Source organism: Physeter macrocephalus, chromosome 1, assembly GCF_002837175.3.
Source record: "Physeter macrocephalus isolate SW-GA chromosome 1, ASM283717v5, whole genome shotgun sequence".
Taxonomy (NCBI): Eukaryota; Metazoa; Chordata; class Mammalia; order Artiodactyla; family Physeteridae; genus Physeter; species Physeter macrocephalus.
This window is the reverse complement of record NC_041214.2, coordinates 100,543,861-100,568,743: the sequence shown is the minus strand read 5'-3', so window position 1 is coordinate 100,568,743 and position 24,883 is coordinate 100,543,861. Positions and strand designations below refer to the sequence as shown.

The window sequence follows — 24,883 nt, the reverse complement described above, 5'->3', positions numbered from 1 at the left end:
TTAGGTCGAGGGGGAAGAGATGGTTGAAATTCTGGCTGGGTAAGTGGGGGATTCTCAGAAATGAGAAAGGGGGAAGGAAACGGACTTAGAAGCCGGCAAGCAAAGCAGCAGCCTCCGGCCCCCCTATCCTCCACACCCCCTACCTCCGCCCCGTGACCTTCCGTGGAGACCCCAGGAGGCTGCATCAATATTTGATCAGCCTTTCGCCAGCGCGTTGCCAGCACTCGTCGGCAGGGCTTGCCAGGCATCGCCTGTGCTGCGCTGCGCTGCAGCCGGCGCCGGGGCCCTCAAGGGGCTTTGGAAGGACCGGCTCTTCGCTCGCCCCCTCCCCTGGAGCGCGGCGCCCACCATGCGGGGCTGCACGCGGCTCTGCGCGCTGCTCTGCGCGCTGCCCTGGCTTCTGCCGCCGGCTGCACCCGGGCTCCCCGCGCAACCCTTAGCGCGGCGCCGCGACCCCCGCGACCCCGCCAGGGGCGCTGAGTTCGATCGCATCTACAACGGGGTGGTGAGCCTCAGCACCGAGAACATCTACTCCTTCAACTACACTAGCCAGCCCGGCCAGGTAAGACACTCGCTCCCTTCGCTCCCAGGAACTTGCCAGATCTCAGAGCCCCGTCGCTGCTCTGGGTCCCTGGGGAATCGACCTCGGGAGACCACAGGGACCAGGGGACCCTCGTTCCCTTTCTCCTTCAAAGCAATCACTGCCTTGCCCAAGCTGCCGCATCCTCCGCTACCGGCCTCCGGGACACCTTCGCCTCCTCTCGCGCCTTCCCGGCCTGGTCTCTGGCATTTCTGGGCTTTGCAGGGGCGCTGGTTCCCCGCACCGTCTGCGGGTCCTGGCCCCCTGCTGGGCCCTTCTCTAGGGAGGTCACGATTTCTAAGGCTGAGGAGGGAAAGGACCGCACCTCTGTTCCTAAGCCCCGGCGGGGAAGGAACCTCATCTCTTTTGGATGATTCTGCCAGACTTCTATTTCATAGCGCATGGGGAGGGAGAGCTGCTCAGAATCTAAAATGGGAATGTGTGAGAACGGACCAAGCTGCAGAACCTCAGTGTGTTCAAGAGTCACTGCCTGCGTTTCTGTACCGTTGTCACACGTTTGTGCTTCAGAGAAGCCAGAAGACCCGGCCAAAGATATTGGAACTGCAGCCATCAGCCGATTTATAGAGGTTTTGATTTTATACAAGGATGGATAATTGAGTGAAAGTTCTAGACCTATTTCTGACAAAAATTGAGGTGAGACAAGGGAAGGAAAGGACTGTTCCAGCAACTACCCCTTTGACACATATACTCTGATTGTATAATGTAAGAAAACGCATACAGTTAGCTTTTCCCCTCTAATAGGAGGCACAGAGAAAAGAGAAAACTCCCCAGTGTACCTGCCTCTAGATCTTCTTCCCAGGAATGTATGTGAATGAATGTGTATATATATGTATACATATGTATGAATGTATATGTATCCCTTACTATGCCAGCATTCCCTACTCACTGGGGAAATTCCAGAACCAGATGATTGGGATACCATGATATGCCTCCCTAACTCTCACTTACGATCAAAACTCAGAAACCTGGTAGCTTGGGGTAGTATTTAGCCAAGAGGGACCAGTGTGCCCATCACCACTCCCAGACATTTCCCAAGTGTGTGTACTGAGCAAGTGCACCATCTCCAGTCTGGCACCAGATCCTAAGTTTGGTCTTCACCATGGACCATGTCACCATATTCTTACCCTGTCCTGTCCCTCGCTGACCTTTAAGTTGTACTCCTGAAGTAAGCAGAGTGGCTGTGTGCAGAGCCATTCCACTGTAGACAAGTGGGGGGAGGGTCAGTTTTTACTCCCCACATTCCTTGTAACCCACCTTTTCCAGTTCTGTGTGCTGTATGGACCAGCTGACATTGCACCTGAAGTGTGTTCCCAGCCCTGTTATTGGCTCAGAATAAATAAATGTCTGAAAAACCCCATGATCTCTGGGGTGTACTGCCAGTTTCCCCCTAAATCATTGGTAAGGAAACTCAAATGATGTGTGCAAAGTAAGACCCTACATCAGGCTTTAGTATTTCTTACACTGCTGCTTAGAGATAGAGTGACTGCTTTTTTACTGTTCTTTGGACCTTTTTGGCTGCAGTATTCAGTGAGTTCCTCTACCTCAGCACACGTTGTACTGTTTGCAGTTAGGGTCACCTACTTGACTTTCCCAGAAACCTGTGAGATATTGAGGATGGGGGCAGAGTCACGTCCATCTCTATACCCTAGTACCTAGCACAGTGCTTGGCACATAACAGGTTTACTAATGTTTCTGAAAAAATGAATAAATAGTTGAAAAAAGATTTAAGGAGTCTTTAAGCTAAACCTAAATAAAATATACTTTTTAGTAGGTTGAATGTGAGATCATTTCAGATAAAAACAAAATTTTAAAAATTGTTCTGAGATTATGCTCTTTCCATTTTGCCTGTATGTTTGTTAAAATGCCCTTTATTTTATGAAACAATGGTGATAATTAGTTTTTAAAATATCTCTGCATAATACAATAAAAAGCTGACAGTCCCTAAATTTTACTAGTCTGAGAAATATAGTTGGAAACCTTAGGACTAGCAGAAAACTCAAGTGTTTTAATTATTTTAATGCCAGTATGCAATAATATGAACCAGATGTCCTCAAATCTTACAGCCTTCTGAAACTTCTCTTTAATGTGCAAATAAGACAGTGGACTCCTCAATCAATTTACTTTGGAAAATTGCCCTTCTCTCCCTTCAGTCCTGTATTCCAGTTGCTTTCTCCAGAAATGGCATTGTTCTGACCTACCCATCCAAACCATTATTCTCCTTCTCTTGATGGCCTCCTCTCTTCTTGGTCCCTTTTGCCTCATGTTGGAGACCAGCGCCCCCTCCTTCTAATACCATGAACACAATCCTGTTGGATATAGCAGAATTTTACTGAAGGTTTGGAGTAACATAAGGGAATTGCAGAACAGCACAGAGTAGGTGATAGATTAAACCAGAAATCTAAGCAACACTGTCATAACAATTTACCAGCTATTCCTCCACCAGGAGAAATATCAGTTTGGTGGCACTATTTTTCAGGTCCTGGCTTGTCACCATCTTCTTGGCCACCCCTCACCCCAAATGCTGGCCTCTCAGTCTCTAAATTTTTGTTATTCTCTCACATCAAGCAGTTTTGCCTCCATGACCAACCCCAAACTCACTAAAGAACTCTGCTAAATAAAGAGCTATGAGCCCAAGAGCAGAATCTTTTTCCTTTAACCCGAGCAAAGTCTTGGTCAGGGCTCTCTCCCCTGCACACGTCGTTTCCCATCTACCTGTCTTCAGTGCAACTAAGAATTTGGTTTAGACATAGGTGTATTCTTAATTGGAAAACTGAAAAATATTGAATGAAATACATATAACAGTGTTTATATTGGCACTAATGGACATGTAGCACATTAAATCATTAAATTCACACTACAGAGCATTATAAAAAGACTTTCCTGAACTCTTTTTCAAATGCTTCCCATTTCTTTTCCAATGAACATAAATTTTATTTCCTAATTTTCATGTAGCATCTAGCTCTCCAGAGAGCAGCTCTCCAGAAATCTGACTTCACACAAGTTTTTCTCAATTTAATTAAGTACATTTTATTTAAAGATTTTTATTTATTTATTTATTTATTTATTTATTTTTGCGGTATGCGGGCCTCACTGTTGTGGCCTCTCCCGCTGCAGAGCGCAGGCTCCGGACGCGCAGGCTCAGCGGCCATGGCTCACGGGCCCAACCGCTCCGCGGCATGTGGGATCCTCTCAGACTGGGGCACGAACCCGTGTCCCCTGCATCGGCAGGCGGACTCTCAACCACTGCGCCACCAGGGAAGCCCAAAGATTTTTATTTTTGAAAAGACTAATCATCATTAACATTACACCGGATGTTTCATATAAAGACACTGTCTGCAAATACTGATTATAATGCTGTCAAAGGAAGAAAAATTAAAACAATGTGGATAAGTTCATTTAAAAAAAAAAACAACGAAAAAAAGAATTCGGTTTAGGTAAAAAAAAGACTAATTTTTTTCGTTTTAATCTTTTTTCCTTTTCGCTTCAAGCCGTTGGTATGTTTGCCATTCTCTTTCCTTCAGCTTGGAGGAGAAAGACTATTCTAAGTTTAGGCTTTGGTTCAGAGAGGAAACCGCTGTGGGAGACTTTGTTCCTAACCTCTCCTGTCAGCCACTGCATCTTCCATACCAAACGCTGTCTTGGAGAACTATTTAGCCAAATGTGTCATGCTAATTAGCTAAGCTAGCACCTGGAAAAGTCTCACATGCCTTCCAGGCTGAGAGTAATGTAAATATGAAGTTGCCGTTAAAAGAAAAATCACTGAAGGAATGGAGTGAATGGTTTAAAGAAGGATAATGAAAATAACGATTGAAGGTACAGGTCAGGCAAGATCGTGGTTCATTTCAGTCCCTGGAGGGGCAGTGTCTGGAGACTCCTTTCAAGGGGCGTAGGGTTTCATTGTGTCAAGGGCTGGGACCAAACTAGAAGGAAATCACCTTATTGAGAAGATTGTCAGGGATGGGTTTGACTGGGACAGAGGGCATAAAAGCAGGTTTATTGGGAAATGAGAATACTCTTGTAGAGACACGTGGCGACAATAATAAGATGTAGATTTGAGCTAGATGCTGATAAGAAGCCCTTAAATAAAAATCTAACCATGACCCAGCAAGACGTCTTCTCTGAGGCTTTCAGTGACAGAATTCATTGTTTGCCATAGATTTTTGAATTTGAAATATTTCTCTGGACTTATTTCTTTTATTTTGTTTATTAAACTGAGGCATTTATCTTTTAATGAACATATAGTTGTCTATGCCTAAGGAACAAATCTTGGCTTTATTAATATCAACCAGTATCTAGAATCAGTTATACCAGCCTGTCAGATCCAGACTGAAAAAGCCTATCCAGTTCTCATGAACAGAACATTCCAGGGGTAACTTCTAGCTGTATACATTACTACTTAGAAGAATTAAAAATGTTGATGCAATAGCCTCAGTTCTCTCCATGTCATATGTACTCTCCCCGCGTTCTTTACAAAATGAGGCAGAGAAACCTCCTCTGCTGTCCTCCCGCATCTCCTTACTGAACTGGACTGGTGCTTGTTTGGGAAGAATCATCTCATTAGCACATTACCTGGGTGGTTGGTTACTGTCTCAGTCAGTTCGGGCTGTTAGAGTACCATAGACTGGGTGCCTTAGAAAACAAACATTGATTTCTCACAGTTCTGGAGGCTGGGAAGTCCAAGATCAAAGTGTCAGCAGACTTGTATCTGGTGAGAGCTGGCTTCCAGCACTCACTTTACTCACTTGTAAACAGCACTTACAGATGTGTCCTCATGTGGCCCAGAGAGCAGAGAGAGAAGCCAGCTCTCTCCTGTCTCTTCTTATAAGGGCACTAATCTCATCACGAGAGCTCCAACCTCATTATCTAATTAACTTCCAAAGGCCCTACCTCCAAATACTATCACCCTGGGGATTAGGCTTCAGCATATGAATTTGGGGACGTGAGGACACAAACATTCAGTCCGTAGAGTCACCTCTCACATTTTCCTGTGTGGCTCTGAAAAAAGAGTATCAACATGTCATAAGAGTATTTAGGGGCTGACATTACTCCAGTTATGAGTCTGATTTTATGGAGGGACCATCTTCTGCCTGCCTTGACCTGATAATCATATGCTAAACTGTACAATGGACCTCTACCTTTGCTACTTGTGCTGAACTTGTTTTTCAATTCCTTTTTGTTTCTTGCTGAGTGCCATGTCTGTAAGCTTGCTGTAGTGTTGGGTTTGGTTTTTCAGTTGTTATTTTGTTTTGTGTAGATTTTACTGCTGTGATGGTCCCTTCTGACAGGGTGTTTTAGGTTCTTATACAGTTCATCGAGATTTTCAGCCTTTCTGCCTTTCCTGATTTGGTTTCAATGTGTTACCTGATGTGTCTCCTATGTCATTCCTCACTGTTAGCTTGAATCTTAAAGACCAAGGGACTTGAAGATACTGTGAAACCTCTTTGCTGCTAGAAGTGCCAGCCATTTCTTTCTTTATTTCAAATAGAAGTAACCACACCCTGCTGATATTATTACACGTTGCCATGCAGCACCCCAGAGTATGTTAGCCGGCTCTTCCTGAATTGTTTAATGCTGGAGCTGACTGAAGTTCATGTCAACACACCAAGATGGTGCGTTCATGATTTAAAGGCACATCTAATGAGCTATTGGAATTGGGGCCTCACCATCCTTTCTGCTTATTTGCTAAGAAAAGTATCAAATACATCATGGGCTGCCAGACAATATAATCACAGTCTTTTCTATTTTGCTAAAAAAAAAATTATAAACATTGATTTTTTTTTTCTTTACTTGGACGTTTTGAAAATGGAAACTTTGAGGTTTCCCAGTACATTGTTTGGCTATGCAAACCAAAACAAAACCTAAGGACCTGTATTTTGCTTAAAACCCAAGGTCAGCAATAAGAATAACATTGTATTCTATTAAGTCCTCAGCCTAAGATCCTTTGGTTTTTATATATAAGAATGTGTGTAAAAATTAGATAGGAGAAGCAGTTGATTTACATGTTAAAAGATAGTGCTCCATTCCTGAAAAGCAAAGCTGAATGTTATATAGCAAATTTAAATTATATAGTAAATGTTATTAATAAAATTAATTAAAATTAATTTGCTGTAATAATTAATTACTTCAAATTCTTATTCCCCTCATCCCCTCAGTTTAGTTGAAGTGGCAGTAATAGCCAAAGAAATTGATTTTACTATTGGGAAGAAGTTATATGCAGATGTTAATTTTGCTACAAGATTCAACAGGGGATTTTTCAGTTAGTTTAACAAGAAGAGTAAAGCTGGCTTGAAGTTGTCTTATAGTGAAAAATGTGTCAAGAGAAAGTTGAATATAAGTTTTCTTTCCTGATAAGAAAGCTGTAGGAATCCACTTCCCTGTCACAGCTCCCAAGAAGTGGGAAATTTTCTCTCTATTTGGACCACTGAAAAGGTTTTGAGGAGCTAGTTTTCAATCCATAATTTTAAGGAACTTTATTTTGGACCCAGCCTTCTACAGCTGATCCCAAGGATGGCCAGGGGCATCACTAGGTAATTATGAAAGTATTGGTTATTTAAAAGTGAAGATCACCTATGTTTTGTTTAGACTCTTAATTGTTTGAATAAAATACTTAATTTCCAAAAATGGTGGCAAAATTAAAGTTTATCTAACATCATCAAGTAACATGTTGTCCTGAGTAAAAAACATCCTTTGGCTACCTGGGAACTTACACTTGATACTGTGGACATTTAAGAGTGTAGATAAAAGTTCACCTCTTCCTCTGCCTAACCTTGGCTGAAAAAGATTTTCGACTTTGTTTGCTTCCTCACTGTCCCCTATATGTACACATTTTTAACAAAACTTTATTCTTCAAAGCAGTTTTAGGTTTACAGAAAAATTAAGCAGAAAGTGCAGAGTTCCCATATATCCTCTCCCCACCCTCCCCCATTCACACACAGTTTCCCCTATTATTAATATCTTGCATTAGCATGGTACACTAATGATGAACAAATATTGGTGTATATTGATATTTTATTGGCCTTTATTATTTACTAAAGTCTACAGTGTACATTAGGTTCACTCTTGGTGTTGTACAGTTCTATGGGTTTTGAGAAATGCATAGTGTCATATATCCATCATTATGGTGAGTTGTATAGAATAATTTCACTCCCATAAAAATCCCCTGTGCTCTACCTATTCATCCCTTCTTCCTTTCTTTCAAACCCTAGCAACCACTGATTTTTTTTTTTTTTACTCTCCTTATAGTTTTGTCTTTTCCAGAATGTCATATTGTTGAAATCATACAGCATGTAGCCTTTTCAGACTTGCCTCTTTCACTTAGCAATATGCCTTCAAGGTTCCTCCATATCTTTTCACGGCTTGATAGCTTATGTCTTTTTAGTACTAAATAATATTACATTGTCTGGATATGCCATAGTTTGTTTATCCATTCACCTATGAAAGACATCATGGTTGCTTCCAATTTTTGGCAATTACGAATAAAGCTGCCGAAAACATTTGGGTCCAGATTTCTGTGTGGACATAAGTTTTCATCTCATTTGGGTATATACCAAGGAGCTTAATTCCTAGATCATACGGTAAAAGTATGTTTAGTTTTATAAGAAACTGTCAAACTTGACTTCCACAATGACTGTACCATTTTGCACTCTCACCAGCAATGAATGAGAGTTCCTGTTGTTCCATATCCTCATCTGCATCTGGGGTTGTCAGTGCTTTAGATTTTAGCCATTCTGATAGGTGTAGAACGATATCTTATTGTTTTAATTTGCAGTTTCCTAATGGCATATACAATTGAGTATCTTTTCATATGCTTATTTGCCATCTGTATATCTTCTTTGGTGAGGCATCTTTGCAGATCTTTTGCCCATTTTTTTTTTTTTTTTTTTTTTTGTGGTATGCGGGCCCCCCCCTGCTGCGGCCTCTCCCGCTGCGGAGCACAGGCTCCGGACGCACAGGCCCAGCGGCCATGGCTCACGGGCCCAGCCGCTCCGCGGCACGCGGGATCCTCCCAGACCAGGGCGCGAACACGGCCCCCCTGAATCGGCAGGCGGACGCGCAACCACTGCGCCACCAGGGAAGCCCCGTTTTGCCCATTTTTAAATTGGATTGTTTGTTTCCTCATCGTTGAATTTTAAGTGTTCTTTGTAGATTTTGGATACCAGTCCTTTATCAGAAACAAGCTTTGCAAATATTTTCTCCTTGTCTATGGGCTTGTCTTCTCATTCTCTTAATAGCATTTTTCACAGAGCAGACATTTTTTAATTTAATGAAGTACCACTTATCAATTTTTCCCCATGGATCATGCCTCTGGTGTTGTATCTAAAAGTTTGCCGTAAAATCTAAGGTCACCTAGATTTTCTCCTTATATTATCTTCTGGAAGTTTTATAGTTTTGAATTTCACGTTTAGATTTATGATTCATTTGGGGTTAGTTTTTGTGAAAAGTATAAGGTCTCTGTCTAGAATTTTTGTTTTGTTTTTGTTTTTGTTTTGCATATGATAGCCAGCTGTTCCAGCACCATTTGTTGAAAAGGCCACCCTATATTTTTAGTATTATAGTACTGTGTATGTGTGTATACATTTATAGCCTATCCTGGACTAAAGAGTTTGAAGCAACTCTTTATTTGGGGCTCATTGTTCCCAACCTTCCCCTCTGTTACCACCATCTCCGATCTCTACCATTCTCTTGTTGCTCCTTTTTACTACGTATCTTATGTCTCTCTGCTTCTTCCATCCCTTTTGTCTTTCCAGTCTTCTGTGAAAACTGTCAGTCCATCAAGGTTCTTTCTCTTCTCTGGTCGTTTGAAGCTTTGCTACTGGCAAAATATTCTTTCTTCTTCATCTCAGGAGATATGTTTTGTTCCTTCCTTCTTGATTCAGAGCCGGTCTCCCAATTTTTAAGGTTTTGCTATAGAATGTTAATAACAGCAACAGTGGAAGGATGAAGAGCATACATTATTTGGGCAATCAGTATATATTTGTTTTGACTTCATGTACCATTATTTCCTTTTTTCATGTCAACAAGATTTTCTTTGTCACGTCTGCTTAGCTACAGAAGTGTGTCATTGGGCTTGCATTTGTGATGTTTTTTCTATTTTTTCTATCAATAAAGAAACAAAATATCCCTCAAAACCATAAGAAAGAGGTAATTGTATTTTAAACTTAAGAGCTGAAAGGACCTTTTAAATTACCCAACCTCCTCTCTCTTAAAAGGAGAGAAAACTGAGCTGGTAAAATTAATTACTTGTCCAAATTATATAACTAGTTTGAAGCAAAGCCAGGAACATAACTCAGGTTCCTGAGGACATTTCCTCAGAATATTTCTACTAAACCTCCCACAAGAGCACATCTGTTATGCTTATCAACAACAATAAAAATGTTTAAATACCATAGTCATAATTCCACAGTCAGGTTGTTTGATCATACAGTTTAAGAGCTTTATGTCTGACTCCCTTACAGTTACTGAAAGTTGAAACAAGAGGATTTTCACTTCTGTTTTTCCTCTATGGATCGTCCAGGCATCCATTTGCCTGTGTTAAGTCAGGCAAGCAGAGTTGACACTAAGGAAAATGGTGAATGTGACAGATTTCCTTCAGTGTTTCACAGAGCCCCAGGCACCCACCATCCTGTGGACCAGTCTTCATGTCTTTTGTGCTTTATTGTCATTAACGCTGGGTTCCTTCTTTGTGCCAGACATGGGCGGCTTGGAGACCTAAGCAGTTAACCTATATGTTCCTCTAGGGCAGTATTAATTCTGAGAACTGGTATTTCTGGACCCCCACTAAATAGCTATGAAGATAAGCCATAGCAAACAGGAATGACTGACTCTTTCTGTCCCTTTAGCTCTAACTGCCCTTTTGTGGACGAAGTGACTCACAACTATTTTAATTTGTCTAACCGGGGGTGTATGTTATGCTCCCCCCAAAATTCGCATGTAAATGCTCACAGTTTTATTTTATCCTCTCTAATACTTGCAAAAAAGGAATCCTGTATTCGTCCCCACTCTCTCCCTGCACCGTCTTCACCAGAGTGGAGGAATTATAGGTTTCTAGGAGAAGGACAATGTTTATCTGGGTAATAAAGGGATAAAAAGTGGGGGATAAGGAAACAGGCAAACAGAGTGAAGTCTGGGTGTGCAGAGGTGGTTTGGGGAGATCTGTGGACAGTAAGGCTCAAGTTAGCTGTGGGCTATAAGTGAAGTAGACAGAGAAGGAAAGAGGGTGTGGGGTCGGGCAAGGTTATTGGCTGCAGGCAACAGAAATCAACTGGCTAAAATAAGGAGAAAAAGAATTTACTAGAAGGATATTGGATAGCACCCAACCTGAGCTCCTAAGCTCACACTATGGGGACCAAGAGACAATACACTGCAAGAAATTATAACAACAGTCATGCAGCAGAAATGTTGTGGCCAGGATGCTCACCTAGGCACTACCACCTCCTCTGTCATTAGACATGGTCACCCCTGGGCCCTGTTGTCATGGTCCCTACTGATGTCACCATTGACAGCGAGTGTTAAACTCTTCCTTCATCTTTGTATCATTTAATCACCGTTGAAAGTACCAAGTGGGAGCATCCACCTCTCCGAGCGTGGGTCCTGTACCTGTGGCCCCTATGGCATCTACAGGCAGCCTTGCCTCCCACAAAACTCACACAGTGGGGTGGAGGGGAGGAAGTTCCTCTAAAACATGCAAGGCATTTGGATGCTGGGCAGCCCCCAAATCAACCCCACCAAAAGTTTTCATGGGGTGTTCTCTAGCTAGGACATTTGTTGGAAGACAGCTACATGGACCCAGACATAAGTGATCAGGGACCAAAGGGAGCAAATCTGGGCTACTGCAGGCTATCTTTGCCCATTTAAAGAGGAACATCTTACCTGAGCACCAGAGAAGAATTCAAGTCATATATATCATCTTGGCCACACTGTTTACTCCATGATTAGAAATAGCTGTGTCTCTGAAATATGGCCTTCCCTGAGGCCGTTTTTGCTAGTCCCAGGAAATTTTCTTTTAAGATTTTGAAGACGATGCTGTTTGCAGATGATTGGCTTTGTCTTGTTTAGAAAGCAGTTTTCGGGCTTTCCTGGTGGCGCAGTGGTTGAGAGTCCGCCTGCCGATGCAGGGGACACGGGTTCGTGCCCCGGTCCGGGAAGATCCCACATGCCGCGGAGCGGCTGGGCCCGTGAGCCATGGCCGCTGAGCCTGCGCGTCCAGAGCCTGTGCTCCGCAACAGGAGAGGCCACAACAGTGAGAGGCCCGCGTACCGCTAAAAAAAAAAAAAAAAAAAAAAAAGAAAGCAGTTTTCTTTAGGTAATACTTATATCCTGCCAATACTTATTTAAAATTATAAATGGCACCAGTCTGGCAGTGAATACCACTACAGAAATAAACAACTGATAAACATTAGATCATAACTCTGACAATCATCGCAGTTTTGCAGTGTTTTTCCTTAGAGCATTAATTAAGTAGGCCTCAGAATAGCTCTAGAAGAAACATGCCTGCAGTGCAATCACTCAGCATATAAATAAAATCCAGGGAGTAGATCCTTGTGTTCTGCCTCAAACCATAAAATAAATTATTTTTACCTCTGTATAATTTTTTCTCCCTCCCAAGAGAAGGAATATAAGCAGGAAATAGAGAGAAAAAGACAGGAAAGATAAAGAGGAAAAAGGAATCACACACAGGGATGAGCAGACTCCGATACCTAAGAGGTTGGTGAACCAACAGAGGACCCTGGCTCTCTCCCAGGAGCCAAGGCTGGAGATGCCTCAAGCCAGACTGAGGGCAGTAGGCCAGAGGAGCTAATGCAAAGTCTGGGAGAGGCCTGGAGAGACAGAAGATGGTCAGCTCTTGGGGTGAGAGGCAAGTGGCCACCCTCAGTCTAAGAGGCCATGGGTGGGGAATGGGTTGGAGGAGAGCTTTCTTGTGGTGCTTTTTTGCCTCCCTCAGCTTGGCCCAGGTGTACTGCTGCCTGCCCTGCCTCGTCATCATCAGGAGGGAGGAAACAAGCAGCACCCACCCAGGGCGGGCTGGCTCGCGGGATAATGTCTGTGGAGGCTGGCGTGGAGAAGGGTAACCACTGTGCCTGTTGACCTGCTGACCCTCAGCAGTCCCTGCTTTCCCACAGGCCCCTTCACAGGTCTGACGCCGGCAGGTTAGGATGGGAGCAGAAACAGTGGGGCGGGGCGGCGGTGGACGCGAGGGGCGGGAAGGTAGAAGTAAAATTAGATGCGGGGGCAGCCTGCACCGCTGGAGGGGGGTGAAAAGGGGCATGGTCAACTCAGAGGCTCTCCACCCTTCCAGTTCCTTCTTCTTCCCTAAACTCCCCTCACATTTAGCTCCTCCCCTCTGGAGTTCACACTACAACCCTAGGTAGCTGATAGCCCAGGGAATCAGAGCTCATGGGAGAAAATAACAACAGATCTACAGAGGGAAGTTACGTGAGAAATGTCAAAGTGAATGACCTTTACCAGATGTAGCAGAGTTAATGAACAGGAAGAATAAGACTTCATGATAAGCAAAGTGAATATCCTGGAAGAGATGTGGATAGGAGGATGTTGTTCAAATGAAACAGGTTACAGCTGTAAAGATGAAAGATGAAGCAACTGGGAAATCCCAGATTTAAAAAATAATACTGTTTACATAAAGACCTCAGCAACGGGTTGGACGTTAGAATGAATAACGGATTAGAGAACTGGAGGATCGTGTTGAGGATCTACCTAAAGAGATGTAGGATATAAAGAGAAAAATTAAGAAATTGGGAGGGCGGACCCAATTATGACATCAACATAATAGGGGTCCCACAGGAAGAAAACAAATGGAGAGAAAGGAGTATCTGTAGAAATAATGCTGAAGAATTCAGAACAGCCATTTCCCTGACATCCTGGGGTGTTTTTTTAGGACTTGTTGAAAGCTACAACCTTAGCTGGACTACCTCCGCTCATATGAAAACAGAAACTGTAGTGTATGTACTAAGTGTCAAATACGTGCTCGACTCCAAATAATGTCACAGATAAAGTCCTCAAAGAGAAACAAAACAAATACATGGAACAATTAGCAAATATTACAAAACATGAAACTATGATGTAATTGAGCACTAAATTGGGTAGTACAGTCCTTAAGTTTTATGATATTAAATGGCCAGATTAGGGCGAGTCAGGGTCTTCAGGACATACCTGATTTGACCTCAATTCTTGTGAAAAAAATATCACAGCATTTCCCAAAGTGTGCTCTATAGAACATTTGTTCTGTAGGATAGTCTTGGTGTGGCATGTGAAAGGGATTCCAAATGTAGTGGAATTTGGCCATGTTTTAACTGCCCAGTATCTGAATCCCATTCCTATATGTTTTGGGGAAATTCCTCATTTCATGAGTCTCTGCTGGAGATAGAGCTCCTTCCACTAGGGAAGCAGAACAGCAGGCATCTGCTGTCTTGAACACACCCCTCCCAACCCCACCAAGCTCAGGCTCCGGTCTGTGGCCTCGGCGCTACCAATCAGACCTGCTTTCCCCAGACTTTGACTTGGGAGCCAGTGACGCAGGAAAGCAGTTGTTCAGCAGCAAGAGAGGCAGCACTGGGTGTCCAGGGATGGCCATAGCAATGGGGTGGTAGCACTTAAAACCTTCCAAGGGCTTTCTATTGTCCTTAGAGTAAAGCCTCAACCTCTCTAACATGACTTTAAGACTCTTCAGGACTATCATGGTCTTTCATGCACCTCAGGCTTCAGCCAAACTGATTTTCCCCTTAATTTTTCAAACTCGCTTCTTGCCTTCTCTCTCTCTCTTTTCCTCCTTCCCTCCTTCCTCTCTTTCCATCCTTATGTCTGCTACACAGTTCCCTTTGTTTGGACATTTCTCTTGCTCTGCCCACATTTTTCTGGTTAATTCCTACTCATCCTTTAGGAAGATATTCCCTGGAAAGTCTGTGCCATGCACTTCCACAGCAACTTGAATATTAATGCACTTGCTTGTTGAATTGGCATTCCATGTGTAAACCTGTGATCTCAGTGAGGGCAAAAGGCTATGTCCACACTGCTTAGTAATGTATCTCCCATGCCCAGAACAATGCCTGGCACAGGGTGGGGAGTCAAATATTTATAGAATGAACAAAGTTCATCCTAAAGTACCTAGAATCTAGACCGTGTATTGTTCTATATTCCTAGCCTGTCAATTATTACACCTCTCTTCACTGTTTTCCCATGTTTTTATTGGAATTGAAATATTTAAAATAAAATTTAAATCATAAGCCAAAAGAGGAAAGAGTATATAAATGTATTTCTGTCCAGATTATTGTTGGCATAATGAAATTGGTGAGATGAGGTCTGTAAAGCATGATTCTTAGGAAAGTGCTCTGAATTGTATTCATTTTGTAATGCTAAGAATCTAAAAGAATAGGGAATAAATAGCTCCCAAGGGGTAAACTGCTCTTTTCGATGAGATGAACGAGCTGTTCCAGGAAAGCTGGAAGCCAAGCTGTGAAAGGAAATTAATATCCTATGTGAGATGGACTGCATAACCTTCTCCTCTGCCCGGGGGCAGTTGGGCTTATAAATGTGTCTCCACACGTGGAAAAAAGACAGTCAATAACTGATTGATTGCTGAACGCATGGGAGTGGAAAAGCACTGCCCCAACCCAGAGCCCGGTTGGGACAGTTCTGCTTTCTGCTCTGCCTGGTGCTCGGCAGGTCACAAAACACAGGTCACCCATAGTCTAGGGAGGTGGATATTTTGGGTGTTACTGTTCCCATTCTACAGTTGAGGAAACTGAGAATGTCCAAAGTCACCCAGATAGTAGATGTAGTGCCAGAAATAAAATCCAGTTGTATGTATCTTTCTGCCTTATAGCATAAGTTTACAGACGATGGTTTTCCAAGGCTACATCAGGCAGAGAGAATTTTAAACAGTCTCATCAATAACTACAGGAATTACTTTAAAGCTTATCTTTAAAAAAAAAAAAGTATAACCTGTGATTAAAGCAGCTCAGTTCCCTGCAGTAGTTACAAAACTTGTGGGATGAAATGCTTCATTTACTAGGACTTTCCAGCCTCTAATAAGAAAAGGATTCAGAATTGCAAGGCCACTTCGCTCCGGGGCAGCTGTTTTCATACAACAGTCACATAATGGACTCTCCCAGCAAGCCTTCCTTCATTCAGCATGAAGGCTCTTGGCAGGTGGGTACAAGTTGGAGATAAGCTGCTGGTCAGGGAAAGGTACAGATCTGTACCTGAATGGCTTTATTCCTTAAAAATTCTACAGATCTAATGTTATAGGTTGATTTATGTCCCCACCTCCAAAATATATGTTGAACTTCTAACCCCTGGGACCTGTAAATATGACCTTATTTGGAAGTAGGATCTTTGCAGATGTAATCAGATTAAGATGAGGTTATTAAGGTGGGCCCTAATCCAATGTGACTGAAATTCTTATAAGAATAGGGAAATTTGGACACAGACATGCACAGAGAATAGGACAGAATGTGAAACAGACACACAGAGAGAATACCGTGATGACAGAGGCATGGGTTGTAGTGATGCAGCTGCAAACCAAGGAACCTCAAGGATCGATCATCACCACCAGAAGCAGCAAGAGGCAAGAAAGGATTCTACCCAGAGCCTCAGAGGAAGCGTGGCCTGGCTGATATCTTAATTTCAGACTTCTAGTCTCTGGAACTGTGGAAGAATATATTTCTGTTGTTTTAAGAACCCAGTTTTTGACACTTTCTTACGGCAGCCCTAGGAAACTCACACACCTAATAACACGGAATCTAGGCTGGCACATTACTGTCCAGTGCAGTACTAGCTTCATCTTCATATTTCTTTTCCAGGGAAGAGCAATGGAGAAATGAGTCATGTTAATCAGACCAAAGACAATGTAAAGTTCTCCAGCTGGCTGCACGTGCGCAAGGTGGGTGGGGAGGTGGGCAGGCTGTAATCGGTGAAGTGAGTACAAGCAGGTCAAGCACTAGTAAGGACAGACTATATGAGAGTATGTTCTGGAGACTGTTTACCACTTCCTTGAATAGCAAAGAACCTGTACAGGGAATATCCTGGCAGTCCAGTGGTTAGGACTCGGCGCTTTCACTGCCGTGGCCCAGGTTCAATCCCTGGTCGGGGAACTGAGACCCTGCAAGCCACGTGGCCAAAAACAAAAACAAAAACAAAGAACCTGTATAAAATGTACAAAATGAGGTTTGTTGCTCAGAAGTGGGCAAACACAAACGCCAGCACATCACGGCTTCTTGATGATGATGATGATGATGATGGTGATGAAATAGTTCAGACATATAAACAAGTATAGAAAATAATATAACAAACACCACTGTACCCACAACTCAGCTTACGAAACAAGAAGACGATTATAATTCCCTACTTACCTCCACCCATCCTCTTCCTTTATCCCCCAAAGTAACCATTTTAGGGAGACAGTTCTTCATAGGTCTCTTGATTTCTGCACATTTTACAGGAAGGCAATGACTGACATTTTTCTACACTGTTCTTTCAAGGACATTTGTATAGTGAACACCTCAGAAAACAGAGATGGTGTCCCTCTCTGGGGAAAGTTCAGGCAGGCTTTCTGCCTATGTTGTGACCAGACTAATAATGTACTTGCTTCTAACCCAGGAGTCTGGGCCTTCTATCAATATCTAAGAAACTGTGGCAACTGGGGTTAAGTCTGAGATCCTTCCAAGTTTTTGAAAACAATTGTCTTGAATTTGGTGTTTATTAATTCCATGTATATATATTTTACTAAAGATAGAAAGATAAATATTATTTTACTAAAGATAGATGGGTAGAAAGATAGACAGATATTATTGTTTTGCTTGTTTACAAAGTATATGTAAATAGGATCATACAACCTACTCTTTCTCTTAATTTATCTTCTTCAGAGTTATCCACCCTGATCCATAGTCTACTTCATTTCATTTCATTCTTATTCATGACTTTGTGTAAACTCAGGAGTGGAAATGCTGGGATGTAATGTGAAGTCGCCTTCAGCTTTAGTAGATATTGCCAGCTTGTTCTCTGAAATGGTTGTACCGAATAACATTCTCGTAAGCAACATGCAAGAGTTCCTCCCTATTTCCCTCCATCCTTGTAAATGTGGTATTGTCATACTTTTGAGTCTTTACCTTTCTGATGAGTGTAAAGTATTCTCATCTTTTCACATGTTCTTTGGTCATTCTTCTCTTCAGTTGCTGTTTACATCCATTACCCATTCTTCTACTGGGTTATTGTGTTTTTCTATGAGTTTTCAGGATTCTTTATACATTCACAATACTGATATTTTGTCTGTTACATATGTACAAATAACATCTCCTATACTATGGCTTGTCTCTCCCTTCATTTATGGTGTTTATATAGCTTCTTGATGTCACAGTAGAAGTCTACATCCACAATGGTGTTCAGTGGAGTAAGGGATTCAAAATGGTGATGATAGCATGATCTGACCAAGCATTGTGTGGAGACTGGGATGCAAGAAGCTTGGGTTCTAGTAATGATTCTTCCATAGCTGAGCATCCTTGGAGAAGTCATATCACCTCTACGTCTCGGGCTCCTCCTCTGTAAATGGAACCTCTGGACTAGATGATCTCCCTGAGTACCTTCCCAGATGCAAGGTTCTCTAACGCCATGAGTCAAGGTCATGTGCGCCAGGCAGGCAACAGCAGGACCTATGTGAACAATCCCAACTTCTCTATAACTTGGGAAGTAACCGACTAGCTTCTGTGTTTTTTACTCTGACTCTTCCACATGGGTAGCCACTTTGTCCTCTGGGGGCCCACAGCACCTGCTCACATTGCTACTATAATATCATCACATTATGCTTTTGATGATAACACCATCTGTCTCTCTGACTAGATGATGAGCTACTCAAGGACAGGGTTCCCTTTAGTATATCCTTAGCACCTGACTCAGTAACTGATGAATGATGGAGGGAGCATGGCAGGGTAGGAAAGAGGGAAGGAAGGAAGGACAGACAGAAGGACCAAAGAACGTAAACACCCCCAAAATACACACCCAGTGAACATAACAGGGTTATTAAAACATTTAACAAATAACATTTGTATTTGTTTGTAAAATAAATCGTTTTATAACGTTTGTAACACGAGGAAAAGGAACCATTAGCAGATACTATGGTAGCTATTTTACAAGTGGAATCAGTTTTTCAAGATCACACCAGAAAACAATGGTGTGCCTAATAATGGAAACCAGTAATCTCTGATTCTTAATCTGATATTCCAATAAAGCCTACAGTCTCATTATTTTAGCAAAACCAAACTAGATTTTGAATTAAACTCATTTTCACCCTCTTTCTGCAACAGAACTCTATTATTTGTAATTTTGAACTTTTCCCTACTGACATGTTCTAAAAGATTAAAAAGGGACTCTCTAAGCTTTAAGACCTTTTGTAATTGTGATCTATATAATATCAGAGATGGGAGTACTTAAATAATTCTTCCCTCATAGTTATAATGCAATTCCCTGCTTGTAGTAACATAGGAAGAGAACAAGATATATATAATAAAAGTGCTCTTGTTGTCATGACAACAGGAAGAAGCAACAGGAGGGAAAATCTTGGCTCTTAAGAGTAGTCTGGGGAGATTGGGATTGACATATATACACTAATAGGTATAAAATAGATAACTAATAAAACCTGCTGCATTAAAAAAATAAATTAAATTAAATTTTTAAAAGACCAGTAGTCTGTTACAGGGTATCAGGGTCCTTTATGTATTGTCAATACCTTCATTTAGTTTTGGCTTTACATGGCTTACTTCACTGCTGCAAATGTAATCCAACTTTCTCAGTTGCATATTGGCCTCTGGAAAAGCAAAGCAACATTTGAACAGGGCTTTTTATCCTTTCCCAGGGGTGGTGCATTATCTGCTCATCTTGAAAAACTGCCCAGTGTTTTCTATTTCCCACTCTAATATATATTTTTTTGCAATTTATTATGTCAGTATCTCTGAGTTTTTTAAATTATAATTAGTAAGATCATTATTAAATAATAAAAAAAAACCTAAGTGGGTTACAAGAGCCAGACCAGGAATAAAAGAGTATGGAGATAAAGAGTGGAGTGGAGTAACAATCTGCCCTGCTCTGCTCCCAGCAGACCCCCTTCCTGCTGGCCGAGTTTCAGCCCCACCAGACACACTAGCTTCCAGACGTGGTAGTGACATTGGTGATCTCACGGTTGTGCATCTCATAATAATGGGCAGTTGGCAAGTTGCTGACAAGTGGGGCCATCTACTAGATGGTTTCTTTGGAACAGTACTTCCCAAAGTGTGGGCTCCAATCCACATGTATCAGAATCCCCTAGCATGCTGTTAAAAACACATTATTTTTAAGTTCTACTCCTGATCTGCTGAATCAGAAATGATGATGCTGGGTTTGAGAGATTCAAATGCTAAAAAAAGCACACTAAAATTTGAGAATCACTGCCTTAGAGTGACATGCGAAAAAAAAAAAAAGGAGGGAAATCCCTTCTGGAACTAAGTACCTAAGAAGGAAGGAGAAGACTGCAGCCTAGGTAACGAAAAGGGAAGCAGACAAGCAAAAGATGAAGCAGGCCTAGTTCACAGCTTTCCTTAGGTTTTTACCTCAGTTCTGACTGCTATAGATTTAAGCCAGACAAAAGTGTGCTCTAAACACATGTGCTGTAAGTTGGTGTTTGTGTTATGAACCTCAGAAGTGAGCCTGCTTCTAAGTTAATTCATTTTGCCAGCACCAGAGATGCCTAAGGTGAAGTTTTCAGCTTTGCAGAAGAGCCAGGCAGGTAAACTAAATGTTAGAATACTGAGAGGTCCACGTCCACAATGAGACACCACTTCACACCCACATAATTACAATCTAGAAGACAGACAATAATAAGTGCTGAGAAGGATATGGAGAAATTTGAAACTTTTACATTGTTGGTAATGTAAATTGCTGGAATGTAAAATGATGCACCTCTTTGGAAAACATTTTGACAGTTCCTCAAAAAGTTAAACATAAGAGTTACCATGTCACCCAGCAATTCTCCTCCTAGGTATACACTCAAAAGAACTGAAAACACTGTAAAGCACAGGGAACTCTACTCAGTACTCTATAAAGACCCATATGGGAAAAGAATCTAAAAAAAAAAAGGAGTGGATATATGTATATGAATAACTGATTCACTTTGCTGTACACAACATTGTAAATCAACTATATTCCAATAAAAATTTTTTTAAAAAAAGAAAGAATTGAAAACACATGTTCACACAAGAACTTGTTTACAAATGTTTCATAGCAGCATTATTTGTAATAGCCAAAACGTAGAAACAACCAAAATTTCCACTAACTGAAGGTTAAACAAATGTTGTATATTTATTCAATTAGAATATTATTGAGCAATAAGCAGAAATGAAGTATTGACACATGCTACAACATGGAAGAACCTTGAAAACTGTATGCTAAGTGAAATAAGCCAGACACAAGAGAGCATATATTACATTATTCCACGTATATGAAATATCCTATGTGAAATAGACAAATCCATAGAGAAGTTAAATTAGTGGTTACCAGGCACTGGGGGAGGAAGGAAATGAGGAGTGACTGGTAATGGGTACAGGGCTTCTTTCTGGGGTGATGAAAATATTCTGGAATTAGGTAGTGGTAATGGGTGCACAGCTCTGTGAATATACTAAAAACTACTGAATTATACAACTTAAGAGTGAGTTGTGTGGTATGTTATCTATATCTCAATTTTTAAAAATGACCAAGAAAAAAGGAATAAATTTGACTGCATGAAAAAATGTTTTGTGGTTGTCTGTAGAAAAAGCTAACTTCTATTTTCTTCTACTCATCCAGTACTTCTGACATCAGATTTATGGGTCTTCCACACATTAAGCAATTTTGTGTGGGTGGGTATCCTACAATTCAATCCAGTTCTGACACTGTCTACCTGATGTTTGCATCACATCTCATAGGTTAAGGCTCAGTCCCACAAGACTGCCTACCTCCCACTTCAGATGCTGATCTCAAGTCCAGGCTGTTACCTATGCTCTGACCAAACAGCTATAAATCAGAGGTTCCCAAGACCCCCTCCTCAGGTTTGATTAATTTGCTAGAGCAGCTCACAGAACTCAAGAATACAGTTTATTTACTAGATTACTATAGTATTATAGTAGGATATAACTATAAAAGGATATAACTTAGGATGAGCAATATAGAAGAGGTGCATAGGGTAAAGTCCAAAAGTGTTCTGAGCACAGAAGCTTCTATCCCCATGGAGTTGGGTTGCTCCATCCTCCTGGTATATGGATGCATTCACCAACCTGGAAGTTCTCCAAACCTTGTATTTTAGGAATTTTTATGGAGGCTTCATCATTTGGGCATGATCAATTATTAACCCAATCTCTAGCCCCCTCCACTTCCTGGAGGATGGAGGTAGAACTGAAAGTTCCAATCTTCTAATCATGGCTAGGTCTTTTGGGTGACCAGCTCCCATACTGAAGTTATCCAGGAGCCCACCAAGAGTCTCTTCATTAGAACAAAAGAGACTCTTGTCACCCAGAAAATTCCAAAGGATTTAGGAGTTCTGTCAGGAGTCAGGAATAAGACCAAATATTAGAACAAAATATGCCACTAGTGCTTTTATCACTCAGAAAAATACACGGGTTTTAGGAGCTCTGTTCCAGGAACTGGGGGCAAAGGCCATATATATTTCTATTATTTCACAGTGGTATTAATATGCTGTATAGAGGTAATCAGAGGCCACATGCCCCCCCCAAGAGAGGGACACCCACTTATATGATGGGATGGGGACATATCAGGGAAGACATCCCAAAAAAAGGACTTTAGGGATGAGAAGGATATTGAAAGGCCAATCACTGGGGACAGAGCCCTTTTGAGAAACAGCAAGTAATTGGCCATGTGGGGGACTGGCAGGCAAAGAAACTAGAGAAGAAGGCAGTAATCAAGAAAAGCCCAGAGCAATTCAAATCAGTGGAGAAAAGATGGACTTCTTAATAGGTGGTGCTGGGACAACTGGAGAGCCATATAAAAAAAAAAAGGTATAATTAAAATCATTCCTCATACCATATTTAGTATTAATCATGAAGGCATAGGGATTTAAGTATTATAAATATGATACTAGAAGTATAAAGTACTAGAAGAAAATACAGGCCTCAGTAACCTGGAGTGGTGAAAACTTTCTTGACTAATTCCAAATCCAAGGAAAAGATGGAGAAATGTATTTACTTGAATCTAGTCAAGCCTCTAGCTGTAACTGCCAGTTTACAGGAAACACAGGGGATAAAGGAACCTGTTCAATGACACCATAGGGTGCAGTCAGCAAAATCTAGTATGTGGGTGTTTCAGGTTTGTACTGCTGCTTTGTGAGCTGCTCTCTTTAACAAATAAATGCCCAAAGGCGGGGGCGGGGGAGTTACCTTTAGATTAAAAGAAATTCAAAACACATATCAACCAAATGCAATATGTGGATTTTGTTTGCACTCAAAATTTAAAAACTGAAAAAAGCACAATTTTTTAAACAAATGAAGAAATTCAAACACTGTGTGGATATTGGGTGATTTTAAAGAACTATTATTAATTTTACTGAGTATGATAATGGTAATGTGTTATGTTAAAAAGAAGAGGCCTTATCCCTAGAGGTATAGATTGAAATATTTACAGATGAAAAGGTATGATCTTTGGTATTTACTTTAAAATAATCCAAAAGGGATGTGTGTGGAAAATGGAAGGTGTAAATGAAAGACAATGGTACAATTTTTAATAATTATTAAAGCTGGATAAGTACATGAGCATTCATTATTCTATTCTATATTGTCATAAAAATACTATTCCTGTTCCTTTGGAGGAAAATCTGAAAATTCCCAGAGCCACTGAAGGCCTTTTCAGCAGGAGAATGCCAAGATGAAAGTGGCATCTGAGGGAGTATATAGCCCTGGGGATAAGAAGACTAGATAAGGTGCTGTCAGGGAGGGTCACAGTGATAAAGGACTGGACTGGGAGTGTCATTGGTGGGGGAGGGGAGGATCTGGGTGTGAACACTATGTAGAACTTGATGAGCTCTTGATGGAGAATGCTACAGAAGTAGGAATCAAGGATGACTCGGGCTCAGAATAATGGCTGTGTGGTGAGGCCATTCAATAAGCAAGGAAATTCATAAGAAATGAAAGTTACACGGGTGAAGGAAGTGACAGGTGCCACTTCAGACAGGTTGAGTTTGAGGTGCCTGTGGAACAACCAGAGCTTAGGAAAGAGGTCTGCACTAGAGACAGGGTGTTGGCAATGATCAGCTGCAGCATAATTTCCATGGAAACATGTAGAGCACAGGCACAAGAAAATGCTCCCTTTGTGAGCAAGCACTTCTTATCTAATTATAAATTACTCTTGGATGGTTTTAACATTAAAAAACTAAGTGTCTTAATCAAGAATGATATAAGATATCCAAATACTAATAATCTATGATTCCCATGGTATTCTGCTGCCTCTCAGTTTCCATTTTGAACATGTCATAGATCTTCAGGGTTTCACTGCAAAGCCTTTCTTGCTTCAATTCTTTCCCCTAATAAGGTGTTTTCAAGAGAACACTAGGGCTTAAATTCATTAGGGGGAAAAAAATCTCATACGAAAGATCAACTTTTTCTTACTTTGTCTTTTTTCTATTGCCTATAGTATTATAAAAAAAAAAAAACTGAAGGGAAACACCAAAACCATCTAGATCCAGGGGCACAATTCAATTTCCTGTCTTTTAAACAGTCATGATAGTGTTCAATCCTTGGGGTGACACATGTATTCAGAAGAAGCCACGGATCTGCTGATATCAAAAAGCATTTAGTGTTGGGGATTGATCTATGCCTTGGAGCAGGGCAAAGAGAAGACACTTCAGCCCCTATAGTATCTGTTGCTGGGGGAGCATCAGGCCATCTGCTAGACTTTAACACAATGTGGCAATAACATTTTGGTCTGAAGCACAGAATGATTTTCCAAACCAAAATTAAAGTTTGTTAACAACTGAGGCACTTGTAAGTATTTTTTTAAGATATTTGTATATTTAGCATTTATATTCAGATAAGAAGAGAAGCACATCAACATCTTTCTTTTTCTGTTTGGGCTTATTCTCCTAATCTTGTGTTGACGGCCCAATTCAAACTCCTCAGCCTGCCATTTGAAGCCTCCATAATTTGGCTTCACCCAAGACAACTTAAATCAAAATTTTGAGGGCTGGGGCTTCCCTGGTGGCGCAGTGGTTGAGAATCCGCCTGCCGATGCAGGGGACACGGGTTCGTGCCCCGGGCCGGGAAG

At 41.4% G+C, this 24,883-nt stretch overlaps 1 protein-coding gene across 4 annotated transcripts in view; it reads left to right on the top strand.

Annotated features, from left to right (window-relative positions):
• The first annotated feature begins 349 nt into the window (after positions 1–349).
• SIDT1 (SID1 transmembrane family member 1) overlaps positions 350–24,883 on the top strand; it is an 87,202-nt gene continuing 62,668 nt past the window's right edge. For all 4 annotated transcript variants that reach the window (XM_024120277.1, XM_007113570.2, XM_024120274.1 and 1 more), the window contains exon 1: positions 350–562. In XM_024120277.1, the coding sequence (XP_023976045.1) occupies positions 350–562 (213 nt within the window). The remainder of the gene's footprint in view (positions 563–24,883) is intronic.